Source organism: Lontra canadensis, unplaced genomic scaffold (assembly GCF_010015895.1).
Source record: "Lontra canadensis isolate GAN:19392208 unplaced genomic scaffold, GSC_riverotter_1.0 scaffold23, whole genome shotgun sequence".
Taxonomy (NCBI): Eukaryota; Metazoa; Chordata; class Mammalia; order Carnivora; family Mustelidae; genus Lontra; species Lontra canadensis.
Genome location: NW_022631017.1, coordinates 14,495,282 through 14,519,287, shown reverse-complemented (window position 1 = coordinate 14,519,287; position 24,006 = coordinate 14,495,282). Strand labels below are relative to the sequence as shown.

The 24,006-nt window shown below is 36.3% G+C and overlaps 1 protein-coding gene across 1 annotated transcript in view; it reads left to right on the top strand.

Annotated features, from left to right (window-relative positions):
* The window catches only part of MAN1A1 (mannosidase alpha class 1A member 1), a 167,833-nt gene that overhangs the window by 88,738 nt on the left and 55,089 nt on the right, over nt 1–24,006 (top strand). The window contains exon 6 of the mRNA XM_032862419.1: nt 11,947–12,041. Coding sequence (XP_032718310.1) covers nt 11,947–12,041 — 95 coding nt within the window. The remainder of the gene's footprint in view (nt 1–11,946; nt 12,042–24,006) is intronic.

Below are 24,006 nucleotides of genomic sequence, written 5' to 3'. Positions count from 1 at the left end.
AGTTAACACAGTAGTGTAGTTGGCACTTCTGTCACCTCACATAGTTACCATTTCTTTTTTGTGGGGAGAACATTTGAGATCTACTCTTTTATAGCAGCTTTCAAGTACATAATATACGGTTATTAACTACAGTCACCATGCTGTGCATTAGATAGTCAAAACTTAATCATCTGATAACTGGAAGTATGTATGTACCCTGTGACAAACATCTCCCCATTTTCCACCCTTTTTTCCACCTTGCCCCCCAGGCAAGCCACCACTATGCTATTTCTCTGGGTTCAGCCTTTATAGATTCCACATATAATGATACACATAGTACTTGTCTTCCCTTGTGAGTTTTATTTTTTAAGCACTAGGTACTACTGTCTCAGTCTTTCTGTTAGACCTAGTTCTTCTGAATAGGTCTACTCAGTCCTTTGCTACAAAGGGTGAATCCCATATGAATGATAACCTTCAAGATGTTGACCAGTCACAGAAGAAAAGTATGGTATATATGCCATACATAGATAGATCATATTGGGGACAGTCTGTTTTGGCTAAAGCTGAATTTAAGGTCTTTAAAAAACCTAAATGATAATTTCCTTTATAGTTTTATACAGTTGTCTTTCTGCATATCTGATACTTTCACTGATTTTAATGCTCAGATTGATGGAAAGGATTTGTCTGCTATTTTGTGCAGTACTCACAGCATTATTTTCTCCTTCCTTTTCTTTTTGGAGAAGAAGTGGAAGTTATTACTTGATCCTTTCCTGTGTATCATCAAATACTACTCAACTCTGTGGACACTTTTCCAGAGTTACACTTCAAAAACAAGTGTTATTATGAATCACTGACCACAGCTGTCTCATTTATTCATGTATTCCAAGTGCCTTGTGCAACTTGGCATGTACTACATAGGCACTCAATAAATATTTGTTGAATAAATGAATTGACATTTTTAAAGGTCAGAATTATAGAAGAGGTTGCTTTCTGAAAGTTTATAATTTAGAAAGTTTCAACTGTGTTGAAGTGTGTGTATGTGTTTGTGTGTGTGTGTGCATGTAATATCTTTAAATAGCATCCAATAGTGTACGAGTGGCCACAATGGACAAGATAAATTATGTTTCCTGTTAGTTATTATATGTTGTATTTTAAAGAGGAAATGCCTCCCAGATTATTTCAGTTTGATATTTTTTTAAGCTCTTCTAACAGAAAAGTATTTAATTGTGTAACATTTTGATATTCTGATGATGATTGTTATTAATACAGGCATGGAATTATTTATGATAGTGTAAGAATATAAAACGGGTCTATTAAAACATAGTATCATGTAATAGGATATGTGAAAATATTTTAAGACCTCTTACTGTAAATGAAAAATGAAAAGGTGCTTTCAGTAAAGTTAGCATAATACAGGAGTGGGAAACTACAGACACACCCATTCACTTACATTTTTTCTATGGCTGCTCTGATTCTATGTCTCTCGTTCATGAGTGAATGAATGAGTGAATGACCTCTGAGCAGAAATTCTGCTTTTAAACATTTACCCTGAGGAAGTAAGTCACGTATACAAATAAGTATGTCCAGGGAGGTTCATTCCACTGCTGTTTATAATATCAAGACAATGGAAACCTAAATTTCAAAGACTAGGAGTCTGGCTAAGTTCTGGTCTAGCTACACACTGGGATACTATGTAGCTTTTTTTAAGAAGATGTTACAGAAATGTGTATGTTTATATCAAACAGAGATCAGCAAAAGATGGCACTCTGGCCAAATTCATCCTGAGGACCTTTTTTTTTTTACTACCAGAACTGAGAACAGTTTTTACATTTTAAGGGATTAGAAAAGAAAAAAATCAAAACCCATGAGAGAGTATGTAGCTGGTACTTATAATCTGACCCTTGACAGAAAATGTTTGCTGACCTCTGATATGGAATGTTGGGTTTGATGTAGATCAAATTGCTGCAGATGGATTTAACACATTATAAAATATTGTATATGGAATGCTGCCATTTTTTCAAAAATAATACCATTTAAAAGGATAGATACTTAAGATGTTAACTATCGTTGAATCTAGGTGGATAGGATTAATGGGACTCTTCTTTGCCTGTTTGTCTATGGTTTTTCAGTAATGAGAATATATTCATTGTATGATAAATAAGAAAAATTAAAAATTTAATTTTGGTGTTAGGGTAAAAAGAACGGGGAATGAGAAGGAACTTCTGAGTTCTCAGGTGCAAAGGTATAGTTCTCCATTATGCAGATACGGCAGCTGAGGCTAAGAAGTTAAATCAACTTGTTTAAGGAGGCACAGATGTAAAACAAAAATAGCACTGCTTCCAAATTGTTGTTCAGCAACATCACCATTTGATAACTTAAAATGTTTATCCTTCAGTTGGCATAGTTATGAACTCTGTGCCCAAAGGCAATTGAAAGGTGTGCTTTATATGATAAAGGAGGGTTATGCAGAAATCAGAACCACCAGATTAATGGGATTAGATGTAGAACCAGATGGGTTTACATTCACTTAGAAGGAAAACAGAGTAGCTTACATTTTGCATTTTTTTAAAAAAGCAAACAAAACCTATGTGGAGTTTGGTATTTAGTTCACTTAGCAAATTTGCAAACTATGACTGCTAAGTAATGTACTACTTCACTGCGTTTTCAAACCTGTAGAGTTAATAGTTCAAATTCAGTCACCTGAGACAAAAAGGGCACATTTGCTAAAGCTCATGCCCTTCACCATAAGATAAACACGGAAGAGACATTTGACTTATCCTCAGGCTCTGGTACAGACAACTGTTTACAAAATTAGTCAGCAGTTTAGAAGGAGAGCAAATACACTACAACATTGAGAAGTCTTCACTGTAATGAACTGATAGCTAATAACAGAAGGAAGCTGTATGACTACAGAAAGCAGACATAAAATCTCAGCAGTTTGGGGACCATTTAGTGTATGGACAAAAACGGCTAATATCCTTCAATTATTCCTGGGGGAGCCACTATCTCATAGCAAAGAACAATCATGATGTTAACTATTACTGCTCTTTAAAAAGCACGTGTGCCCTTAATCACATTTAATCATCTTGTGATTTGGGAAAACAATTCCCCATTCACATATTTAGAAACTGAGTCACAGAGTGGGCTAAGCAAGTGCTCAAGCTCTTACAGCTCTGTCAGCAGATGGCAGGGAACTCGATCTCTGCATCCCAACCCAGTGGCCGCCTGTGATGCAGAGGCTGAATCAGCAAGACAGGATCCCTGTACATTTCACTAAATCAAAAGAACAGATCAACATGTTCTTAAAGCCAATACAAATAAAAAGGTTAAACTATAAATATTTTGATGTGCTTTAGAGGTGAGATTTGGTATCTAGAAAAATCCCTGTCATGGAATGTCTTATAACTCAAAAATGCCAAGGAATCACAATATGCTTGGATAGATGAGGCTGTCATTTTCTTCTTATCTTTCTATTGAGCAAAGGTTACCAAGCTGGGATTTTGTGTATTTTAAATGAGTTGTGATATTTACTTGCAAATATAACAGTAAACAGAGCAGTCCCTGTTTTAACACTATGATAGCACATACCAGCAACCTTTATGGGTTCCACAAATTCTATTGGAATTCATAGCCAGATAGGGTAGATGTTTTTTATAATTTCTTGTCTCTTTAGCAAGTATTATGTTTTCTTTAAAAAGGTGGTTTTTTTTTTTTTGGTGTGTTCATGCACTACATGGCATACTTAATATTAAATATTATTAGCAATGTACTGCGTATTTTTCAAAACTTCATGTAGGCAAATTGCCCATTTTTTAAACCTAAACTGAGAAAGAAGGAGCAGCTCAACAGCCCATCTCTGAGCACTGTCTAATGGCTTGGACTGTTATGCTGTTATTTATTGTTCATTGATGTTTTAGAGTTTAGATAGCTAAAGTAACACAATATATGGTACACCTAAGGATAATTCTAAGGGCAAGAGCTGTTAGAACTTCCATGTTGAATGTATGTTAGAAGAGGGACCTATAACTTCCTATCATCATACTATTTACTTTGTCCAATCCCCATAATGCACCATTTATCTGTACAATAAATATACTTTCTTCTTGAGAAACAGTTTTTTAAAGGTCCCTAATTATTTCTCAGGATCTTTCCTCTATCACACAGCCAGTATAATATTTCTTGGTATTGTCATTTATGTATCTTTACCCCTTTCAATTCAGAGAGTTCCATAACCAGTGAGAACTACTGCCTTTCTCCCTGCCCCATTCATCAAGACCCTGATTCAGAAATTCTTACACTTGTTGTAAATGGAAGGCACTAAGGTGGTTAAGTGTTGGGACTTCATTGACCCAATGATGTGCTCTTTTAACCAACCCTTCACCTTCTGTTCCTGATATTTAAGATTAATGAACTTGTCTTATTTCATCTGTTCTTTCTTACCATTTTCTAGGCCCTATTAATCTACCTCTTTACCCTGCTGTCTGTCAGGCTCCTTCCTCTCCCCTTCTGCTGTATCTCCTATCCTCCACCACATTAATGCAGGGTGTGCACAAACAGGTACATACCTACCCCCAAATAAACACCCACTTGCACCCACATAAATGCTACCTCTCCCGGAACCTAACTCAATCTCTCGCTTTGTCTTATTCCCATAATTACAGCCTAAATCGCTCAATTTAGCCCCTACTTGTATGTTAGTTCGTATTACTGTTTTATGGTGTATATTTTATGTTTATATAGTTTTATATGTCTGGCTTGCCTTCTTGCTTATAAGCTTCTTGAGATGAAGGATCCTTTTTTTTTTTTCTTGTGTGTCTCTCTTATAGCCTTTATCACATTGGGAAATATGTAGTAAGTGCTTCTTAAGTCTTAGATCCAGATCCTGAGGAGCAGAAAAGTACCTCAGAAAGTATCTTGCCTACTGCCTGCATTGTACATAACAGAAAATTGGAGAAGTGAAATGACCCATCTTCACTGTGACAGAATCAAAAAGTAGCACACCCTGAACTAAAACCTAGGTCTCCTTACTTCCTGTGCAACATGCTTATTACCAGCCCACTTTGATTCTGGCTTATGCTCTGGGAAAACGTAGGACCAGGTCCAGGAGTAAGCAGCAATGTTTCCGACCTTCAAACAATAGCCTAAAATTCTCCTTAGGATTTCTCCCCATTTTTCATCTTGCTCTCTTAACTTTATAATGTATTCCCTATTTTGGGAGCTTGGGAATGAAATTGGAGCCCTCAGGAAAAAAATCAGTACCAAGATGCAATTTTATTAATTCACTTATCAACATTTATTATTTTGACTAGGGGACACTATAAAAGCAAACTTAAAAAAAAAAAACTCACTGTTAATTTTCTCATGAGAATAAATATTTTTAAAAAGCTAGCTAGGTCAAAAATGCCTATTCAGTAGAGCATTCTATATCCAGATTTTAAAATTATACTTACCAGGTTTTTGTTCTGTTTTGTTTTTTTCATTTCACTTATTAACTGTGTGCTCTCATACATTAGAAAATCCAGTCTGCGGTAGGTAGCATTGATTCTTTTTCATTGTGACTCATGGTTACTGACAGGTGGGTATGCATATCCTTTGTATTTTGAATAATCCAGTGGGGAGATCTTAATGCCTTAATTTTTCAGGAAAATGAAGAACATTCGTTTCATATAATTGCCTGAAGACTAAAAACTGAACTACACTGAATCATAAAGAAGGAAAAACAAAACAACTGACAAAAGTATTCATCTAATTTATAAATTCAAAAAATGAAGTTCATAATGCAATTTGACAAATACAACAGATAATCCATATTATTTAGAAAAACTGCAGTTTGGGTTTTAATTAATCACAGAGAGAATGCAAAGATTAGAAAAAGGCAGTGAAAGTTGTGTGCACATGTACATACAAGAGACTCACAGGGGAGAGTCTCGCTGGATCAAAAGAATTACCTGTGTGCGGGATGGCATGAAGCTGCCATTCCTTTGGCTACAGCTAGTATGGAACTATCCCACATCAGAGCATTTACTCAAGGGAATTGGGCCTCTGTGAACCTCAGTTTCATTTATATACCAAGATTATGGAACTAGATGACCCCTGATTTCCCTTCCACCTCTAAATTTCTCCTGGATTAACTATTTTTATATATCCTTATTCGAACATTTAAACCTTTAGCAGTTCAGCTCTAAATTAAAAAGCCAGAGTAGCTCAATAAGTACTTATTGGTTGAATGATTAAATCTGGCCCATAAAATGTGTGTTAATCAACTCAGCTAACAATATATGGGTTATTTCAGTTATTTTCAGCCAAAGATAGTTATCATATCTTTGGAATCTTGTGCTGAAAGCTTTATGTAGTGAGAATGAGTAATAGGAAAACGCTGCTTATACTAATGGGGAATTAGTGTTTGATCTTTTCACAGTAAAGTTTTCAGCATAAGCATTTGAAGAAAGACTTTGATATTGATTGTGCGCTTCAAATTTAAGCATGTCTGAACTGAAACGGGTTCTTTCCAGAGTCAGAGCCATCTGTTCTTATTCCTTTCCTCTTTCCTTACTCTTTGCTCTGGCATGTAAATATTCCTGTACAGTTCTTCAGGGATCTGCAAACTAGAAAGGCAAGAAAAAAAAAATAATAAAAAAAGTCATACATCTTGTTTACAGCCTTGTCTAATCCTCTCTGTGAGGGTAAAGTAAAAAGAGAAATGTTTTTATCTGATAGGTTCTAAAATCCAAAGTTTTTAAAACATTGATCAAAAACATCAATAAGACTGATGATGTTCCTTAAATGTAATGAAAAGATGTAGTTTTAGTGCAGTTATTTTGAAATTCTTAACTTGAGACCATAAAAGTTGTTTTTTTTTTTTTTTTTAATGTAGACCTGTTAGTTAGCTTCATGCTTGAAGGATTATTTTAGAAGCTATGTCATCATATTTTTCCACCCTTTTTTCAGCAGATTATATTAGTTTTGATTTTTTTGCTATAGATAGAATCTCTATGATGCAGGATCTTTTTGAAGATTCCTTTTGGGTCCTAAGATGTCTGCCCATCTCAAATTGATGGGTGCAAGTTGCACAAAAAACTAATTTTAATGATCATTTAAAAAAAATATATCTTCTATTTCAGCATGGATTGCAGTTTATTAACTGTCGTTTTTCTTCTTGCTCTCTTTGTAAAATCCTCCCCACCAAATATAAGTATCAGTAAACCCTGGAAACCAAGACTGACTAAGAATTTGGTCGCAAATTAACACTTCCTATCTTTATAAAAATGATAATAGTTTTGGGGTTTTGCCAGTCTCATTTTAGTACTAGCTCTGTGACTTCTGAATACTAGTTTTTTTATAAATCAAAAATAGAAATTACTAGCCCCCATCTCCCATTTTGTTGGGGAATCCAAGAATCAGAAAAGTTAGGTGATGCACCCAGGCCCCACACTGAAACCATAGCAGAGCCCATGCTAGTATCCAAGTGCTACCCAGGTCCAGTGCTACCTCCAGCTCGCCAGTTTGCACCAAAGAGCCATTTAAGTATGCTTTTTGTGATCATTTGCCTTTCAGCACATTGTCCAGGATGTGCTACTTAGAACTTAACTGTTCTTTAGAATGATTGGTGACATTTCTCCTTCATTCTTTTAATAGTATTAATTAAGCAAGCTAGTTTGGAATTTTATTACATACTCACCATTTTAGGTAGAAAGATGTTCTCTTTGAGAATCTGGATTCCTCCTCCCAGTAACCTCTTTTCATATCTCAGGAGGAGATAACAAATCAAACATTAAGAATCAAGATTGATCAGGCTCACATATGATTTCATTTAAAGCATCAACATGTCAATTAATGGTTTCACCCAAAACTATTTTGTAATTGTGCCCAAGGTTGAGACTTTATAATGTTTGACATAGTTAATTATTTGCCAACCGTATAAACTAATAGAATAGGATGGAGTACTTTGCAAGCACTTGAATATTCAATGGCTTCTCATTAAAGTGCCTCAAGTGTATTTATTAATATTGGATTGATTCATTCACTTATTAAATGAACATTTAATGAGTACCGGCTACTTTCCTGGATACTAGATAGACATAGACAGCAACAAAGAAGATAGTCCGTGCCCATGTGAAGCTTACAACTAGTGGGATTGTCAAAAATAAACAATTAATTAATTTGGGATATGATAAATAGTAGAGCAGAAATGAACAAGATGACATGATGAACATAAATGAGATGGCTAACTTTACATGGGGTTGTTAAGAAAGACCTCTCATAAAAGGGGACATGGAAGCAGATTCTGGAAGCTAAGAATGAACGAGGCATACAAAGAACTAGGGAATCGGCAAAGGCAGACTAGGGAACCTCAAGATAGAAGGGTCAACTGAGAATATAAATATCCTCCCATACACTACTCATAGGAAGACTGTGGTGATAGCAATAAATTTAAATACAAAATGGCCTAATCTGGAAAAACAAACAAACAAAAAGCCTAATCTGGATATTAGGATATGTGTAAGCAATGAAGGAGAAATGGAAGTCTTTTTCTCTATTTTAGAAAGAAAAGAAAATTACTTGAGTATACAAGAGAGTCACACAAGGAAGCATGCAGAGACCCATATCTTGCTTCCTGTAATCAAATGTTGCCTTGTGTGATGCCTGTTGTCAGTGTAGGAGTTCACAGAAGGCAAAGATCTCTTTGCATCTTTGGAGTTGGGACTTGGCCTGAGCCTTAAGGAATGGGTGAATTTGGCTTGACCAGCAGTGGCAGTAAAGGGTGTTTCAGGGTGAGAGAACTATGTAAGTATACTAAGGTGGCACCGCCAAAAAAAAAAAATGTAATTATGCAAAAAGAGATGTGAACTAAGCTTATTGTGGTAATCAGTTCACAGTGTATACATGAATCAAATCATTGTGTTGTATATAATGTTACATGTCAATTATATCTCAAGAAAGCTGGGAGGAAAATAATTTTTTTTTTTTAAAAGATAACTAAAGTGGACTGAACTTGAATGAGTGCTTGAGACCATGATGGCTGGAGCTGGAGCCAGAGTCAGTCGTTTGAGAATGGAAGATACTAGATTGGTCTGATTCATAGAAGTCATTGAAGAGTCAGTATATCAGTTTTAACCTGATGTTTTAGACAAGAGGGAATCATTATGTTTCTTGAACAAGAAACTTGTGTGGTAGAAGAAGAAATTTAGTAATATAGATACAGATAAATAGAGACAGGAAGGAAAATCCTGGAGAATGGGAGACTAGGTAGGAAGAGGATCTTTTTCTTTTTTTTTTTTTTTTAATGCTATCTCTGTGCTCGGTGATGAAAATGAAGACTATGTTCATATCCTGGAAAGGGAATGGGCTGTATATGAGACTTTTGGGGAAAATGAACATTGACACTTGATGACTAAAGAGTGATAAATCAGTAGTCAAAATGCTTGCTCTCTCAAGCCCCAGAGACTGGCCAAACACTGTCAGTGATGGAACTGGGCAAGTTTGCCTGGAATAGTAAGTGATTATTTCATCTTGGACATGTTACATTTCAGACGACAAGAAGATACCCAAATTGTGATGTGAGCACACATGTAGAAGTACAGAACTAGAGCTAACATAGAAAATTGAATTAAGAAATGCATATAGGTGATGAGAACTGAGGACTTAGCTCTTGAGAATGAATACTTATGATAAGAGTATGTGTAATAGGGTCACAGTGTACACACACGCACACACACACACACACACACACACCCCTGAGTAGAAGGTACCAAAACAGCAGTGGGATGAAAGCCAAGACAAGAATTTCAGGCAGTAAATAGGGAAAGTTCTTAGGGAAATAGTGCTATCATTTTCCCCATAATGATACAACTAACCTTTTAATGTGGTGACTACATGTCCTAAGGTCTTTCGATACAAAAACACATTCCCCTCCACAACCTTTAACATAGCAAATGCTATTGTTATCCCCACTTTATAGATGAGGAAGCTTAGCACAGAGAGTAAGCAATTTGTCCAAAATTACCCAATTTGAAAAAGTTGGAACTGAGATTCAAACACAGGCATTGTGTTTTTCCAAGCCTGCATCCTTAACCTCCCACGCCATATGGTTATAATATCCACGATGGTATTTTAATTGCTTCGTTTGACTTCTATCTTATGTAAGTTTCTTGAAAAGGAGTTAATTAATTAACAGTTTAAAAAGTAGAAACTAGGAAGTCAGCAGATGGCTGGGCTGTGATTGGATAGTCACTTTCAGTAGAAGAGAACTTGGAGTTCTCTAGGGTAGGGGAGACAAAGGGAAGAATATATCTTTTGGTCTATTTTTTCTTCTCCTCTCCTTACATATACTGTTAGTTGTTGAAATGGGAAAATTGTCCAGTTTAAAGAGAATGGGGAAAAAAGTGGTACCTCTGTTTTCTAGTGCTTTCTCTATGCTATAAATGTCTGTGTCCTTGTTTGTATGCCAGGAATGTTAGTTTGTCTAAATTATCAACCAAAATTTACATGAAAATTCATTACTTTCTTAATTTTCATTAATAGATGAGAGAATGCAAAAGAGTAAGGTTTCTGAAATAGCATCAACATTGGCATTACTGGAGTGTGTTCAGTCTGGAAGCCCAAGTGCCTGGATTTGTCTGTGGGGAGGCTCAGGACTTAGAGGAGGAGTTATGGACTGGAACCCTTTCCTCTAGAGAAACAACACAAGACTTCTTTGACAGTGGGTTTAAAGAATGCTTTCCCACTGACTGGGAGAGAACTTTGTTTCCATTTTCCATGCTTTTCAGGGTTTCCCCAGCCTTTCTCACAACTCCATTGTTTAAGGAGGAGGCAAGTGGAAATAGTTGAGTTCCTAGCACACCATGCTCAGTCCTACAGGAGAAGGGGTAAGGCACCTGCTTGCTGTCTCAGCTGTCACAGGGAAAGCTATACCAGGTCTTCCTTCAATGGGACTGTGAATGGATGTCATCCAATTACTCTTCCTGAAGCACAATCTGCTCAAGTGAACTGGCTGCTTAAAAACTTTCAATCTTTTCCCATTTTAACAGAGTAAAATTCTTAGCTTTATATGTATGACCTTCCATGATTTGGGCCCATGTTGTATATTTCCAACTTGGTTACAAGTATTCCTCTCTATTTTGGCCAGGCGAGCTGACCTATTCCATTTTGCCTACGTGCCCCCTCTTGCCTGCGTCTGTGTTTACACTAATGCCTCCAGGGATGCCTCCTCCCCTTCCCATTCTAATCTCTAGTATCACTGGCCCCTGACATGCTGCACAGAGTCCTCATCCAAATGTTCTCTCCACCGTGCAGCCTTACCAAGCTCACAGAACTCCCAGATGATTTTATTGCCAGTCCTCCTTTTTTCTACATTCTAGATATTTATGTGCATATATTATCTTCCTTATACATTCTGGGCATAATTTGTACCTAATTAACTTTATATCTTCCATTTCACCTACATTTAACATCAGAGGAAGTTAAACTGCAAAGAGCTGAGGTGATATATAGGTTACTTGTAATAAATCATCTTTTTAAAACTTCCTTCTCTGGGTCCTAGTAAAAGTAAAGCTGGAAAAGGACCAGTTCTTCCAATTTTCAGTCCAGGACTTACCCCTAACAGCATTGGTTCTCCCCCTGGCTTGCATTTTGGAATCACCTGATATCACCTGTGGTGCTTTAAAAATTTCTAATCAGGAAGCTCCAACCCATAGAATTTAGAATCTCAGGAGTGCAACCCAGACATCAGCATTATTCAGATCTCCCAACATGATTCTAATTGTGCAACCAAGATTGGTAATGAATTCCCCACAGCATGAGAGCCCCTAGACCATTCTTGCTTTGCTAGGTAATTCTGTTAATTTGAGACACTTTTATCTTTTCATATGAAAAAAATTTTAAAGTCGGAAAGTGCTAAATGTGAGACGGTAGTATAACACTTTCTGTTTTGCTTACAGCAGGAACTTACGTAACTCTTTAACTTTTCAGATATTTCGAAAGAAAGCAGTGGAACTTGGGGTAAAATTGCTACCTGCATTTCATACTCCTTCTGGAATACCTTGGGCATTGCTGAATATAAAAAGGTAAAACTCTTCATTTTAACAACATATTTTTGAAGTTGGAATATGCAGTACTGTGCTTTAACTGGATGGATGATTTCTTGCATGATGTCAGTGACTGATAGCATTGGCAGTCTTGGCATCTGTCCTTTTCCAGTGTTCCTTGGTCTTAGATGGTCCCTGTCATAGGATAGCATGGCCTCAGCAGGGTCATCCAAGCCAAACATGATTTGAAGTTTTCTATCTCATGGTGATGCTACATTTTGTTTCTCTGTAGACCCCATTATCTTTAAAATTGTCATCAAAGCATTTCACTTCCAAAGAATCCAGTTCCTAAGAGCACTTACTTCAGTTAAGCTGCTGACAGGATATTGCAGAGCTAGAACCTTGGACTAATCAGAGCTCCCATGTAAGGAGATGGTGTGACAGACACAGGGAGCACCTGGGCTGCCCTGCCCGCAGTTGTAAAGGATGGAAGGGAACTGCCCTGCTGACCCAGATCAACCAGACCTTCTCAGGCCATCAGGGTGGAGAATCCTGTTATGCCAAGTCCATGGGAATTTTGCTCCAAGTAAACCTAGGCTAAACAGACTTTCTGGTATTTTCCCAGGGAGCAGTTTGAATTTTCATGATACCTTGAACATTTCATCAATAAACCGTTTTATCTTAAGCTTCCTTTTTAACTCCATCTTTCCCGTAAGTAATTAATTGCTTATGTACCTCCTTGTGGTGGTGGTGGTGGTGCTGCTGCTGCTGATGATGATATGATGGTTTTATCATCATAAAATATGAAGCTTTGTTCTAGGCTCTGTGCATGTATTACCACATTCAATCTCAAAAAACCCAAGAAGGCCACTATCTCTGTTTTACTAATGGAAACTAATAAGGAACTTGTTTTGAAGGGAAATTAACTAATTTGCCTAACATCATACTGTATATAAGTGGTAGAGATAGAATATGTACTTAGACATTTACACACACATTGATACATAGGCACAAATTAAACATCTTTCTTGGTTTAGAAATGCCAAGAGGATGTACAGGGTAGTTTGCCAGGATTAATGTCCATTTATTTTTAATTATTTATTTTAGTGACTTTCTTTCCTAAAATTCATCTTAAACAATCATGAAATTACTTACTTGGTTAATAAATCAGTTAAATGTCATGCTTTGTTTCCATTTGTGGATTTATATATCTATACCTTGAAATCACCCTGTTACGTTGTGTGTGTGTGTGTGTGTGTGTGTGTGTGTGTGTGTTTGAGTTTGGGGCAGTGGTGTCATTGAGCAGTGAGGCAGGGAGAGAGCACACAATTAGGCCAATGTGAACCTGAGGTAGTTCTCTATTATATGATGCACTATCTCGGGATCGATTTTTCCCTTTAGGGGTCCTGTGGTTTTCTCTGTCACTCTGAAGGTCAGAGCATACGCTGCAGGGACTTAAAGCAGGCGCGGATCTCTGCTAGGCCTGGAGGCAGTGTGGTGTTTGTTTGGAAACCCAGGATGGTTCAGGTAGATCACCTATAATACCATCCATATCTTTGGACTTTGTATTTTTTTTTAAGATTTTTTATTTATTTATTTGACAAAGAGAGATCACAGGTAGGCAGAGAGGCAGGCAGAGAGAGAGGAAGGGAAGCAGGCTCCCTGCTGAGCAGAGAGCCCAATGCAGGCCTTGATCCCAGGACCCTGGGATCATGACCTGAGACGAAGGCAGAGGCTTTAACCCACTGAGCCACCCAGGCAACCTGGACTTTGTATTTATAGACCGTGTTCTGACCTAGAAATTACTCTGCTACCTGAAATGAGACCTGCTTACGAAAACACTGTGCACATTTAACACTTTTTTTTCCCTACTTGTCCTCTGAGAAGCATGATATGGGCACAATAATACACTGAGTTAGGTGGTTATCAGGAGACCTGGGGCTCGGTATTTTGCAGTTCTTGGGTGTTTTGAGAGCAATCATTTCCACCCGCAGGAATATTTGTAAAGTGCAATTATGCTACTTCAGTAGTTGTTTGTGAACCTTTATAGGTTTATAAGCCACTTTGAAATTCTATTGAAACATGGCCCTCTCCTCATAAAATGCACATTCCTGAGTACGCATATTTTTACCCAATTTCCAAGAGCTGACTACCGTCAGAGACCACCTGGAACTTGAGAACCCTGAGGTTAGACTACTGGACTGGGTGATCTCTCCAACCTTCTACTCTAAGAGAGCTGGTTAGTTCATATTAATTCCTGGGAGGTAATGAAACTAAGTAAGGCCCTACTAAAACTAGCAGAGAGAGGTGTGCACCGACATCTTTGCAGAAGCTCAGCCAATTATTGTAAGGTGCTGCTATCATTCTGTTAGTTCTAGCCTCCCTTAAAATAAGCATAAGAAATTAGATTATTCTAAAGCCTATTTAATTTTACTTAGTGTTTATTTGTAACAGCCAAGACGATTTTCCCTTAAATCTATCCTTACTCTACAGTGCAGCTGTGTTTCAGTACATAAAGGACTACTTCTCAAAACTATTAAATACTAAATTGTCTGTTAGCTTTTGTATCTATACCTCTTGAAAATTCATTAACTAGGACATTATAGTTTTTTTAATAAAAACCTTACTTTGAATTTACAGTATTTTACATTAGAATTTTCTAATTTTAAGGATTATAGGACAGTTGTATATGATAAAAACTAAAAACTAATGTAACATTGTACATTACATGTACTCTCTAATGTTTTCATGTCAAACTAGAGGACATTAGGTGACCCTTTGACAGCTGATGGAAACACTTTTAATTTCTTCCTGGCATTCTCTATGAATTTTTTTATTATATATTTTATCCATTCTCAGTCCCATTTGCTAAATAGCAATGACTTACCCAAATTCAGAGAATAAGCCATGGCAAAATTAATAGTACTATCAACCCATTAAAATTCCTTATATCCCTTTGCCCAATTGAGGGTTCTCATTGCATCCATTCTCCCTCCAGCAGTGAGATTAAAGAATCACTCCCAGGAGAGGAAGACAGAGTTTCATATTTATCTGCAGTAAACTGCATTTCAGAATGTGCTGTTCCTGTCGACATGTACATACATGCTGTTTCCTCTGAATATCTGTATTTTTATAGTATGGGCCAGAGGATAAGGGACAGCCGGCCTAGAATTTCTTTTCTAGTTTTTTGAAGACTGTCACCAGTAGAATTTTCAGAAGAAAGAAGAAAAAATATGTCTGGCAAAAACATATTTTCTTAATTATCTTCTCAGAATGAGGGAGTGTCTGTGGAATGATGCCCATAAGAAAAAAGTGCTTGAGGATGCTTTTTAGAAGAGCAACGTACTCACTGTTGACTGGCTTTGAAAATTTTGACAATAATTATAATGGCAGAAATACAGAATATGCTGTCTGTAATAATAGCACAGTTCTCTTCCCTCTCAATTTTGAAAATATGGATGCTGCTCTTTGCCAATATCTATATGTTAAAAAAAAATGTGAACTTTATGGTAATCTATTTACATCTGCCTAGTATTCATACTATTGCCTGAAGATAATTGGTTTCTTTACCTTTTCTTTGTAAGATATAAACATTTATTTTAGTCCCTGCTGTGATGAAGTTTCCATGCTAGGTTCTGGGAAGATGTTCTGTTTCTCTTCACTTTATTTAAAAAGATAACAGACATAGTCTTTCCCTCAGGGTATTCACATCCTGGTTGGTAAAGCAGAATGTATATTTTATATGTTACTATATTATACACTCACTCATGTAATTGACAAATGTAAGATGGTCTGTGCCAAGGAGAGATAATAAGTACTCACCGAGTTGAATTTAAAGCAAGCAGTAGTTTAAATTGAAGAGGTTGATGCATTTGGAACCAAAACACCAATAAGCCAACTTGGATTTCAGCATTTGTACAAACTGAGAATAGCAGAAAATCTAAATAATTTACTTATATGCTACATTAGGAATTCTGTCCCAAAATCTGTTCAGGAAAAAAAAAAAGTATATATATAAAAGTATATATATATATATATATATATATATATATATATATTTATAAATTTTTTATATATATATAAATATATTTATAAATTTTATATATATATCATTTATATATATATAAAGTATATATATATACACACACACATATATGTGTATATATATATAAAATTATCTCTTTCATTATATCTGTAATCTTAATTTGAGAGCTGCTGTATTGTTATAAATTAATCAGAATTGTGACTTAATAGCAAGTGATAATTTGAACAAATACCTAGTGTTATACACAGGACTGGATTCAACTAACATACTGGCTTCACCAATAGGATAGTAGAATGAAGATGCATAAGTTATAGCACACCTCTGCTAAAAGGAAAACATTGCCTTTTTAATAGATTAGATTTTTGGTAGAACTCAATTTCTCTAATGTGGAAATGTCAAAATTTGATGTCCGATCTTATTATTACTGTGAACAGGAGGCCCTCTGCATTCTTTTGTTTCACTGTACAGTAGAAAAATCACCTGTGTGGTTTGTAAAATCAAGCATTTCACTATTTCCATATTCCTGGGTGTAATTCAAGCCTAGGTAGAGTAAACTTACTAGATTTGGGGTTTTCTCCAGTGTATTCTTAATTTAAAATAATATAGTTAATGTTCCCATTATTCATTTCTATCACAGGGCATACAGTCTGGGCATTCCTAATAATTATTCTGTCTTTCTTGATAAATGAGTTAGTTTTAGCTATATACTATTTTATCACTTGTTTCTCTCTGTGGATTTTTCTAAACTGACACTCACAGCACTTGCCTGGTGGTTATATTAGGTTAGTGGAACTGTCTACAGTGTACGCTTTTGTGGCACACATCAAGGAATGTGCTGGAAGTGACTGATCTCCACTCCAGCTCTCATTAGTCAGCAAGGTGATGAATAAGCACAGCTCCCTCACCTGTTTTTATTTCCTGCTTTGTAAAGTCTTATTTACTGACTACTCTAATTACCAACACAAATGCATACTATATCATTAGTTACATTGCAATTTGTATTATTATTATAATTAAGTTGCAAATTGCTTTACTTTGACTGAAATGGGACCTTAATTAAGAATAGTACATAGCTTAATGTTTTCTTTTTTTTTTTTTTAATATTTTATTTATTTATTTGACAGAGATCACAAGTAGGCAGAGAGGCAGAGAGAGAGAGATGAGGAGAAGCAGGCTCCCCACTGAGCAGAGAGCCCGATGTGGGGCTCGATCCCAGGCCCCTGGGATCATGACCTGAGCCAAAGGCAGAGGCTTAACCCACTGAGCCACCCAGGCGCCCATAGCTTAATGTTTTCTAATAGTGAAAGATTATCATGTGTGAAGCATGTACTATGTATATTGTAACAAAAAGCAGTAGCCCCTTTATTGCATGTTATGTTGGTGGTGTAAAATGCTTAAATATTAATTATGGTTGGTTTTCATAGACACAAATTATGAAAGACAGTCTAATTAGGCTAGATATCTTTTAAAATATTTTCCATATATCTCCATTTTATTTGATAGCTGAAATATAGATGTCCACATTGTTAAATTTATTAAATCTTAAGATAAAGCAGAATATAATTCCATGCTTTAACATCATAAAAATTATATTTTAAAAATCTAGAAACACATTTTTTAGCATGAGCTCATCAAACTCATTTAATGATTTGCTAATATTCTGAAGCAAATAGCACTTAGTTATGCTTAAAAAGGTTGTGCTGAAGTGATACAGCCTGAATGTAAAATCAGGGCTGTATCTTATACTCTGTCTTTTATTTATATGTTTTATGGACCTGTTAAGAATTCAAAGAGAAGGGGCACTTGGGTGGCTCAGTGGGGTAAGCCTTGCCTTCGGCTCGGTTCATGATCTCAGGGTCCTGGAATCGAGCCCCACATTGGGCTCCCTCCTCAGCAGAGAGTCTGCTTCCCCCTCTCTCTCTGCCTTCTGCTCTACCTGCTGTGATCTCTCTCTCTCTCTCTCTGTCAAATAAATAAATAAAATCTTAAAAAAGAAGAAGAAGAAGAAGAATTCAAAGAGAAGTCCAATCAATTGTAGGAAAGAAAGAATTTCCGGTCTCTCCTAGCATCTTAAGCTAAACTAGTCTGTGTTTTTATTTTTTCTGATTGAATGCTTTATTAAATTGGGTTTCCCTCTTTTATCTACTTTAATTCTTTTGGATAATTTTACTTTTCTGGAAATAGTAATAACCATATTTTAAAGTTTTAATACTAACATGTACAAAGTTATTATCGGACATTAGAATATTGGTACCATAGTTAAAGCTGCTATTTATTAACATTGTCAGTATAGCTCTTGGTTAGATAATTCATTAAACTGATTTTGTCTTCTCATAAACTAAACTTAAAATAATAGCTGTAATCCTACTTATCCTGACGACCTCAAAAGGTTTTGTGGAAATCTAATGAATTAATTGTAAGAGGAGATTTATCATTTTAAAGTGATATGAAATAAACATAAATTGGAATTACTGTTAATGTATAGTCTTGTTCTCAATTTTCATTATAAAATTATGTGGGGGGTATGTATATATGTATGTATATATAGGCATATGCACACATAGGATAAAAATACGTAGTTAAAACTAATTTGGTTTGTGATGCCTCTTTATGGAAGTTTTTAAGCCATTCAATGCTTCTAACCCATTTTCAAGTCCCATTTTCCAGGTCAGGAAAAGAAATGGTATTGGTAGAATTAGCCTGAAGTGTGGAGAGAATGTCTCGATGTAGTACATGTAGGATTCTGGTAGATCCATACTCAAACAGTTCTTATTTTTTAGATTATTAGGAATAATCTAAATTTAGATATAGGTATAGATTCTATATCTAAATCTTAATTTAGATATAGGAATTAGCCTATAGGGTCAAAACTCAGTTTTCTATCTAAAATTATATTTATTGGTGAATTATCTCCTCTAGAAATAATAGCTTCTCCACCCGTAAGATTTAAGAGGAGTGCGAGGCAATAAAATGCAATGTTCTTTTCTCAAGTCCCACACATTAGCTAGTGTTCAGTTAATGTGGCACAAACGCTGGGCTCCTGGGTGGCTCAGTGGGTTAAAGCCTCTGCCTTCAGCTCAGGTCATGATCCCAGGGTCCAGGGAGCCTGCTTCCCCCTCTCTCTCTGCCTGCTTCTCTGCCTACTTGTGATCTCTGTCTGTCAAATAAATAAATAAAATCTTTAAAAAAAATATGGCACAAACCTTATCTGTGAAAGTATGTGTATATTTTTACTGTGAACATCCACATTGCCCTCTTTCCTAATTCTTAGACTGCCCAACTTCTATTGAGAGTCCAACTGCTGTGGTTACTTTCTGTCAGTGATTCTCAATCTTTCCAGGGCTTGAGAATAACTAGGGCATTTAGAAGTATATGTTATTGCTGCCTCCCTCTCCCCCAGTCTGTTTCATTTGGCTTGGAATAAGGTCCTGGCATATTTCAAAGCTCCTCAGCCATTCCACTATTCAGCTGGGGTTGAGAATCTCTGCTTTAAGTCTAGTATGTATATCCTGAGGATTCTGGCTTCGTTTATCTTCTCAATTTCCTTTGAAAACATTTCCCTGTCCGTTGATGGTCAATTTAACATTGAGATATAGAAATATTAGAAAAGTGGTGTGAAAATATCCAGCTTTAATAGAACAGTAGTCCTCAAACTTTAGAGTATGTAAAAATTGCCTGGAGGGTTTGTTAAAAACACATATTGTTGGGCTCCATCCAGAGTTTCTGACTGGACAGGTTCTTGGTAAGGCTCAATAATTTGCCTCTCTCACGGATCCCAGCTGATGCAGAAGCTGATGCTTCTGGTCCAAGGACCACACTTTGAGAACCATTGTAATATAAGAAATGAGCCATCAGAACCATTTAGATTGTTAAATCTCAGAGCTGCTCAGTGAGGTCCCCAAGTCCAAACATCCTTGGGGGGAAGGAGTAGGTGGTAAGGAGTGAGGGGGTTTCTGTTTCTATGACTAATTTACTTGTGTTAATAGTTACCCAGCATTTTCATTTAACTCTAAGTAATTCGTTGCTTCTTCTGAAATGCAGCTAATTCCAGACATTAATTACCCCCAAAGAGTTTACCCATTCTTGTATTCCCTTGCACTATTATTTTTTTTTTAATCCAGTAAGACTAGAAAGCAAATGTTGGTCCATTTTAGCATAGGGGGAGGAAAAAAAAAAAAAAGGCATTTTAATTAAGGATTTCAGGGTAACTTAGGAGAGCTATTCCTGTGGCTCAGGCAAAGCAACTTTAGTTTAAGCCGCTGGTGACCTGGCTCTGTACCTGAGAGCATCCAAGAGCCAGAGAAAAGAGGCTCTGACCATCCTCCCATCAGAAGAGGAGGGAACCTAGGCTTCTTCTGGATCATTTAATTCTCTCACCAAGCTTCAGATCATTACATCTGTGCCAAGCATTCAGCAGCTTGACCAAACTGAAGGCCTTTTTGTATTCCAAGTGGACAATAAAGATAGTAGCACTTAATTTAAATGTCCTTTGTGTATATCCTCTTTTATTAAGACTTAAGGGACAAGCACTTCTGAGCAAAGGATGCTTTGCTGCTTCTTAGTCATGCATTATGAGGCAGTAAAAATTAGAAAAACCTAACGGTGCCTCAATTGTTCTGTTTCTTCCCATTGCTCTGGCCATAATCAAAGTTAATACCCAGGTAAATGAGGTTTTCAGTGTCTTTTATTCCCTGGAGGAAGGAGCAGACCACATCTGTCTTTGGACACAGGCTTGCACAGTCCTCATGACGTCTCCACACCACCCCACCCTCTTGCTTCATGAATTCCCATCGGCCACAGACCACTTGGCTGTGCTTCCAGTAGGGAGATGGCAGAAAATTGACATGTGAGTACAGTAAAGTGGCTGTGTTCTATTCAACCGTGGATTCGATGCTGAAGAATGTTCTTTCTGTATTTCCTTAAGTACCTACATTTAAGGCTGAATTACAGCATATGAGTAATTAAAGTGCAGAAATTTATCAAAGGCGATGTGTAGGCAGTTGAGAGACAATCTATCCCAAGAGGACGGCTTAAATCCGTTAAAAAAATGATTTGCAGTATGTGGGAAGTCTGTTAAGAGGCCTTCCTCACTCTTGAGTTTTCAGCAGATAAATCCTTGGTACAAAACCCACGGACTGGATTATTAAATATGACCACTGCTTTCCACCCCCACCCCCAACATCCCGGCATCCCCACTGGTTAAACAGTTAACTCACCAAGACAATTTTAACGACAATTATAGTTATTTGAATGCAACAAACTCAAAGTGGCTTTCATCTTAAGTTTTTCAAAGGCGTGGAACTAGTATTTTACAGATTCAGCTTTGTTCACTGTATTCACACAATCGGGGGCAAATCAGACTTGGCAATTTGAAATGTATTCTGTGTACAGGACTTAAATTAGGAACAAGTCAGAACACATAATTCATACAATGCCTTTACAGGTCAGCAGTGGAATAATCTTTTCAAGGAGCTTGCTATCCTGGGTTTTTAATGAAGGCAGCAATGAATTTTTCCTGTGATTAATCTCAAGACCAGGCTCATGTTTTTAGTGTGGGGCAAACCTTTCAAATATCTGATTAATAAAGTTTCATACAAAAGTTTATGAAATTGTTTGATTAGGTGTTTGGAAATCAGCCTAGGTATCAAAGGACTTTCTCAGCCCTTATTATTGTTAATCATTATAAATATTCAAGTAACTACATTGAATCTTTGGGAATTGGAAGGTCAATATAAAGTATTTATACTACAGCCAATAGTTTTTAAAGGCTTTACAATCTCAGCAGGTACATTAACTACTCCATATTTCCTGCTTATGCAGTAATAGTTGTAGTTGATCTGTTCTAAAAAATGGGTTGAACAATAATTGATTGCAGTCTCTTTTATTAACTAGAAAAAGAAAAGTGATGGAGCAGTAAGAATTAATTGTAATTTATTAATTTGGAAATGAATGTGCAGCTGGGCATGAGTACAGGGAATGCAATTTGGTGATTTAGCAATCATGACAAATTATCTTCATCTGTAAGGTAGAGAGTTGCTAGCTTTTCTTTATTTGACTTTTGGTAACAGACCTAGTTTTAGGAAGACTTTGTATGAATGCTCATGTTGCCCTTTTATCCTGGAAGTGTCAGTTGGGGTTTAGCATTATTAATTAGATCTTACTTTCTCTCTTTGTCATGTCATGCTATAGTTTTTATGGAACATTTGTACAAAACAGTGATTACTGGTAATTGACCTGCATATGTTGAATAATCTTAAGATGCTACTGAGAGTTTAATGTACCTTGTAAATTGAGAGCCTTCCAATTAAGTCAAGTTCTTAAGATAATCACTTTCAAAACTAATCAAGTAATAGGACATTAGTAAAGCTCTTATTGACTTAATTGTGACAAATTAATAAACAGATTCAGTGTAATTACTATAATGGTTCTATCAGTGAGCAGTTTTCCAAAACTTAAGCATAAGTCTCTTCTACCCCCTGGAAGTACAATAAAAGTTACATAAACCCTTTTAAGGTGGATATCATTTCTAATAGTTGTGTGTGAGTACATCCTACAAACACTTTGGATTTGTTGTGTTTCTTTCTTCTTAAATATGACTATTTAAATATGACCTATTTCAAAGGTCAATTAATCTCCTTGCTGAATCCTTAAAGCATGTTTTATAAGAAATCTATATGCCTTAGACAAAATGATTCAAACATATTCCTGGGTTCTCTCATCTCTGTTTTTCTATGCCTGTGCCCTTGGGGTTGGCGTCCTGTCTCCTCAGAAAGTATCGAATGTCCTGTCCCACTCTTGGTCCCAAAGAGCTGTCGGCATAATGCCTTTTTTTATTACCTCGTTAGCACTCTGCAAATGGACTTTGGGAAATAAATGAATTATGAATTAGAGATTTGCCATAATTTTTTTAATATCTGACAATGCCAGTTTCTATAACTTTGCTGATTGTGTTTAAGAAGATGGCAGCAGAAGGAACAGGAGTAAAAGTCCTGCATCCACTACATTAAGAATAGTGTGACAAATATAAATATTTCTTCTATCATGTCAAACTGTGTGTTTAAAATGCTGTATTTCACTGAATATAACTCTATTAAAGAAATAACATGATCACCTATCTTCTTTCTCTAAGATTTGGTTTTCTCATTTGTTGAAGTGGGATTCACAAAGTGTATCAGTTTTACTGGGATAATGTTTATGACCAAACCCTGGAATTCAAAAAGCCGTTGGTCTTTTAGATCCAAAAGTATGGATCACTGTGGAATTTCAGGATTCTGAAATCATCATGGTAGCCCTCCGTACTGTCTGTCCCTACCACCTGTGTTTAAGTCAGACCATAGGACGAAAGGATGGATTTTCATGTAGAGAAGCATGTGTGCATAATAGGCATACACACACCTGTAATTATAACAAGCTTCCAGGCGTCCAGTTTATAACTCAGTCTTGCTTGAACAAGGGAAGCAGTGTAGAGTCCTCATAGTCGTTGTCATCTGGAACAAAAAAGGGAAGTAAAGTACACAATTTAACTGCCCAGCTGAAGAAGGGTTATTTTTAAATTATTAGAATAAAATAAGGACTGCAATAAGGACTAAAATTATGGTGATTTCATTAATTGCAAGGCATTAAAATTGTGGTTCTTAAAAAATTCATGTTAACACTATAGAAAAGCAGCACTTTAAGCCACTTACTTACATGCAGTTATTGTAGCTAGCCACATGATGGAATTCGCATCGCACTCTTGTAACAGGACATAAGCCCACGGTTTTTATGCTTTTCTGCCCTCTTATCAGTAAAACATTTTTGAGCACTCACCCTAGAACATGTACTTTTATTTGTAAATTATGTATACATTATAATATATATGTATAAATTATGCAACTGTATTATTATGTCCTATACATTTAAAAACACTCAAAAAGTAAAATTGTAAAAAGGATAAGAAATAGATGAAGAGGGGTGCCT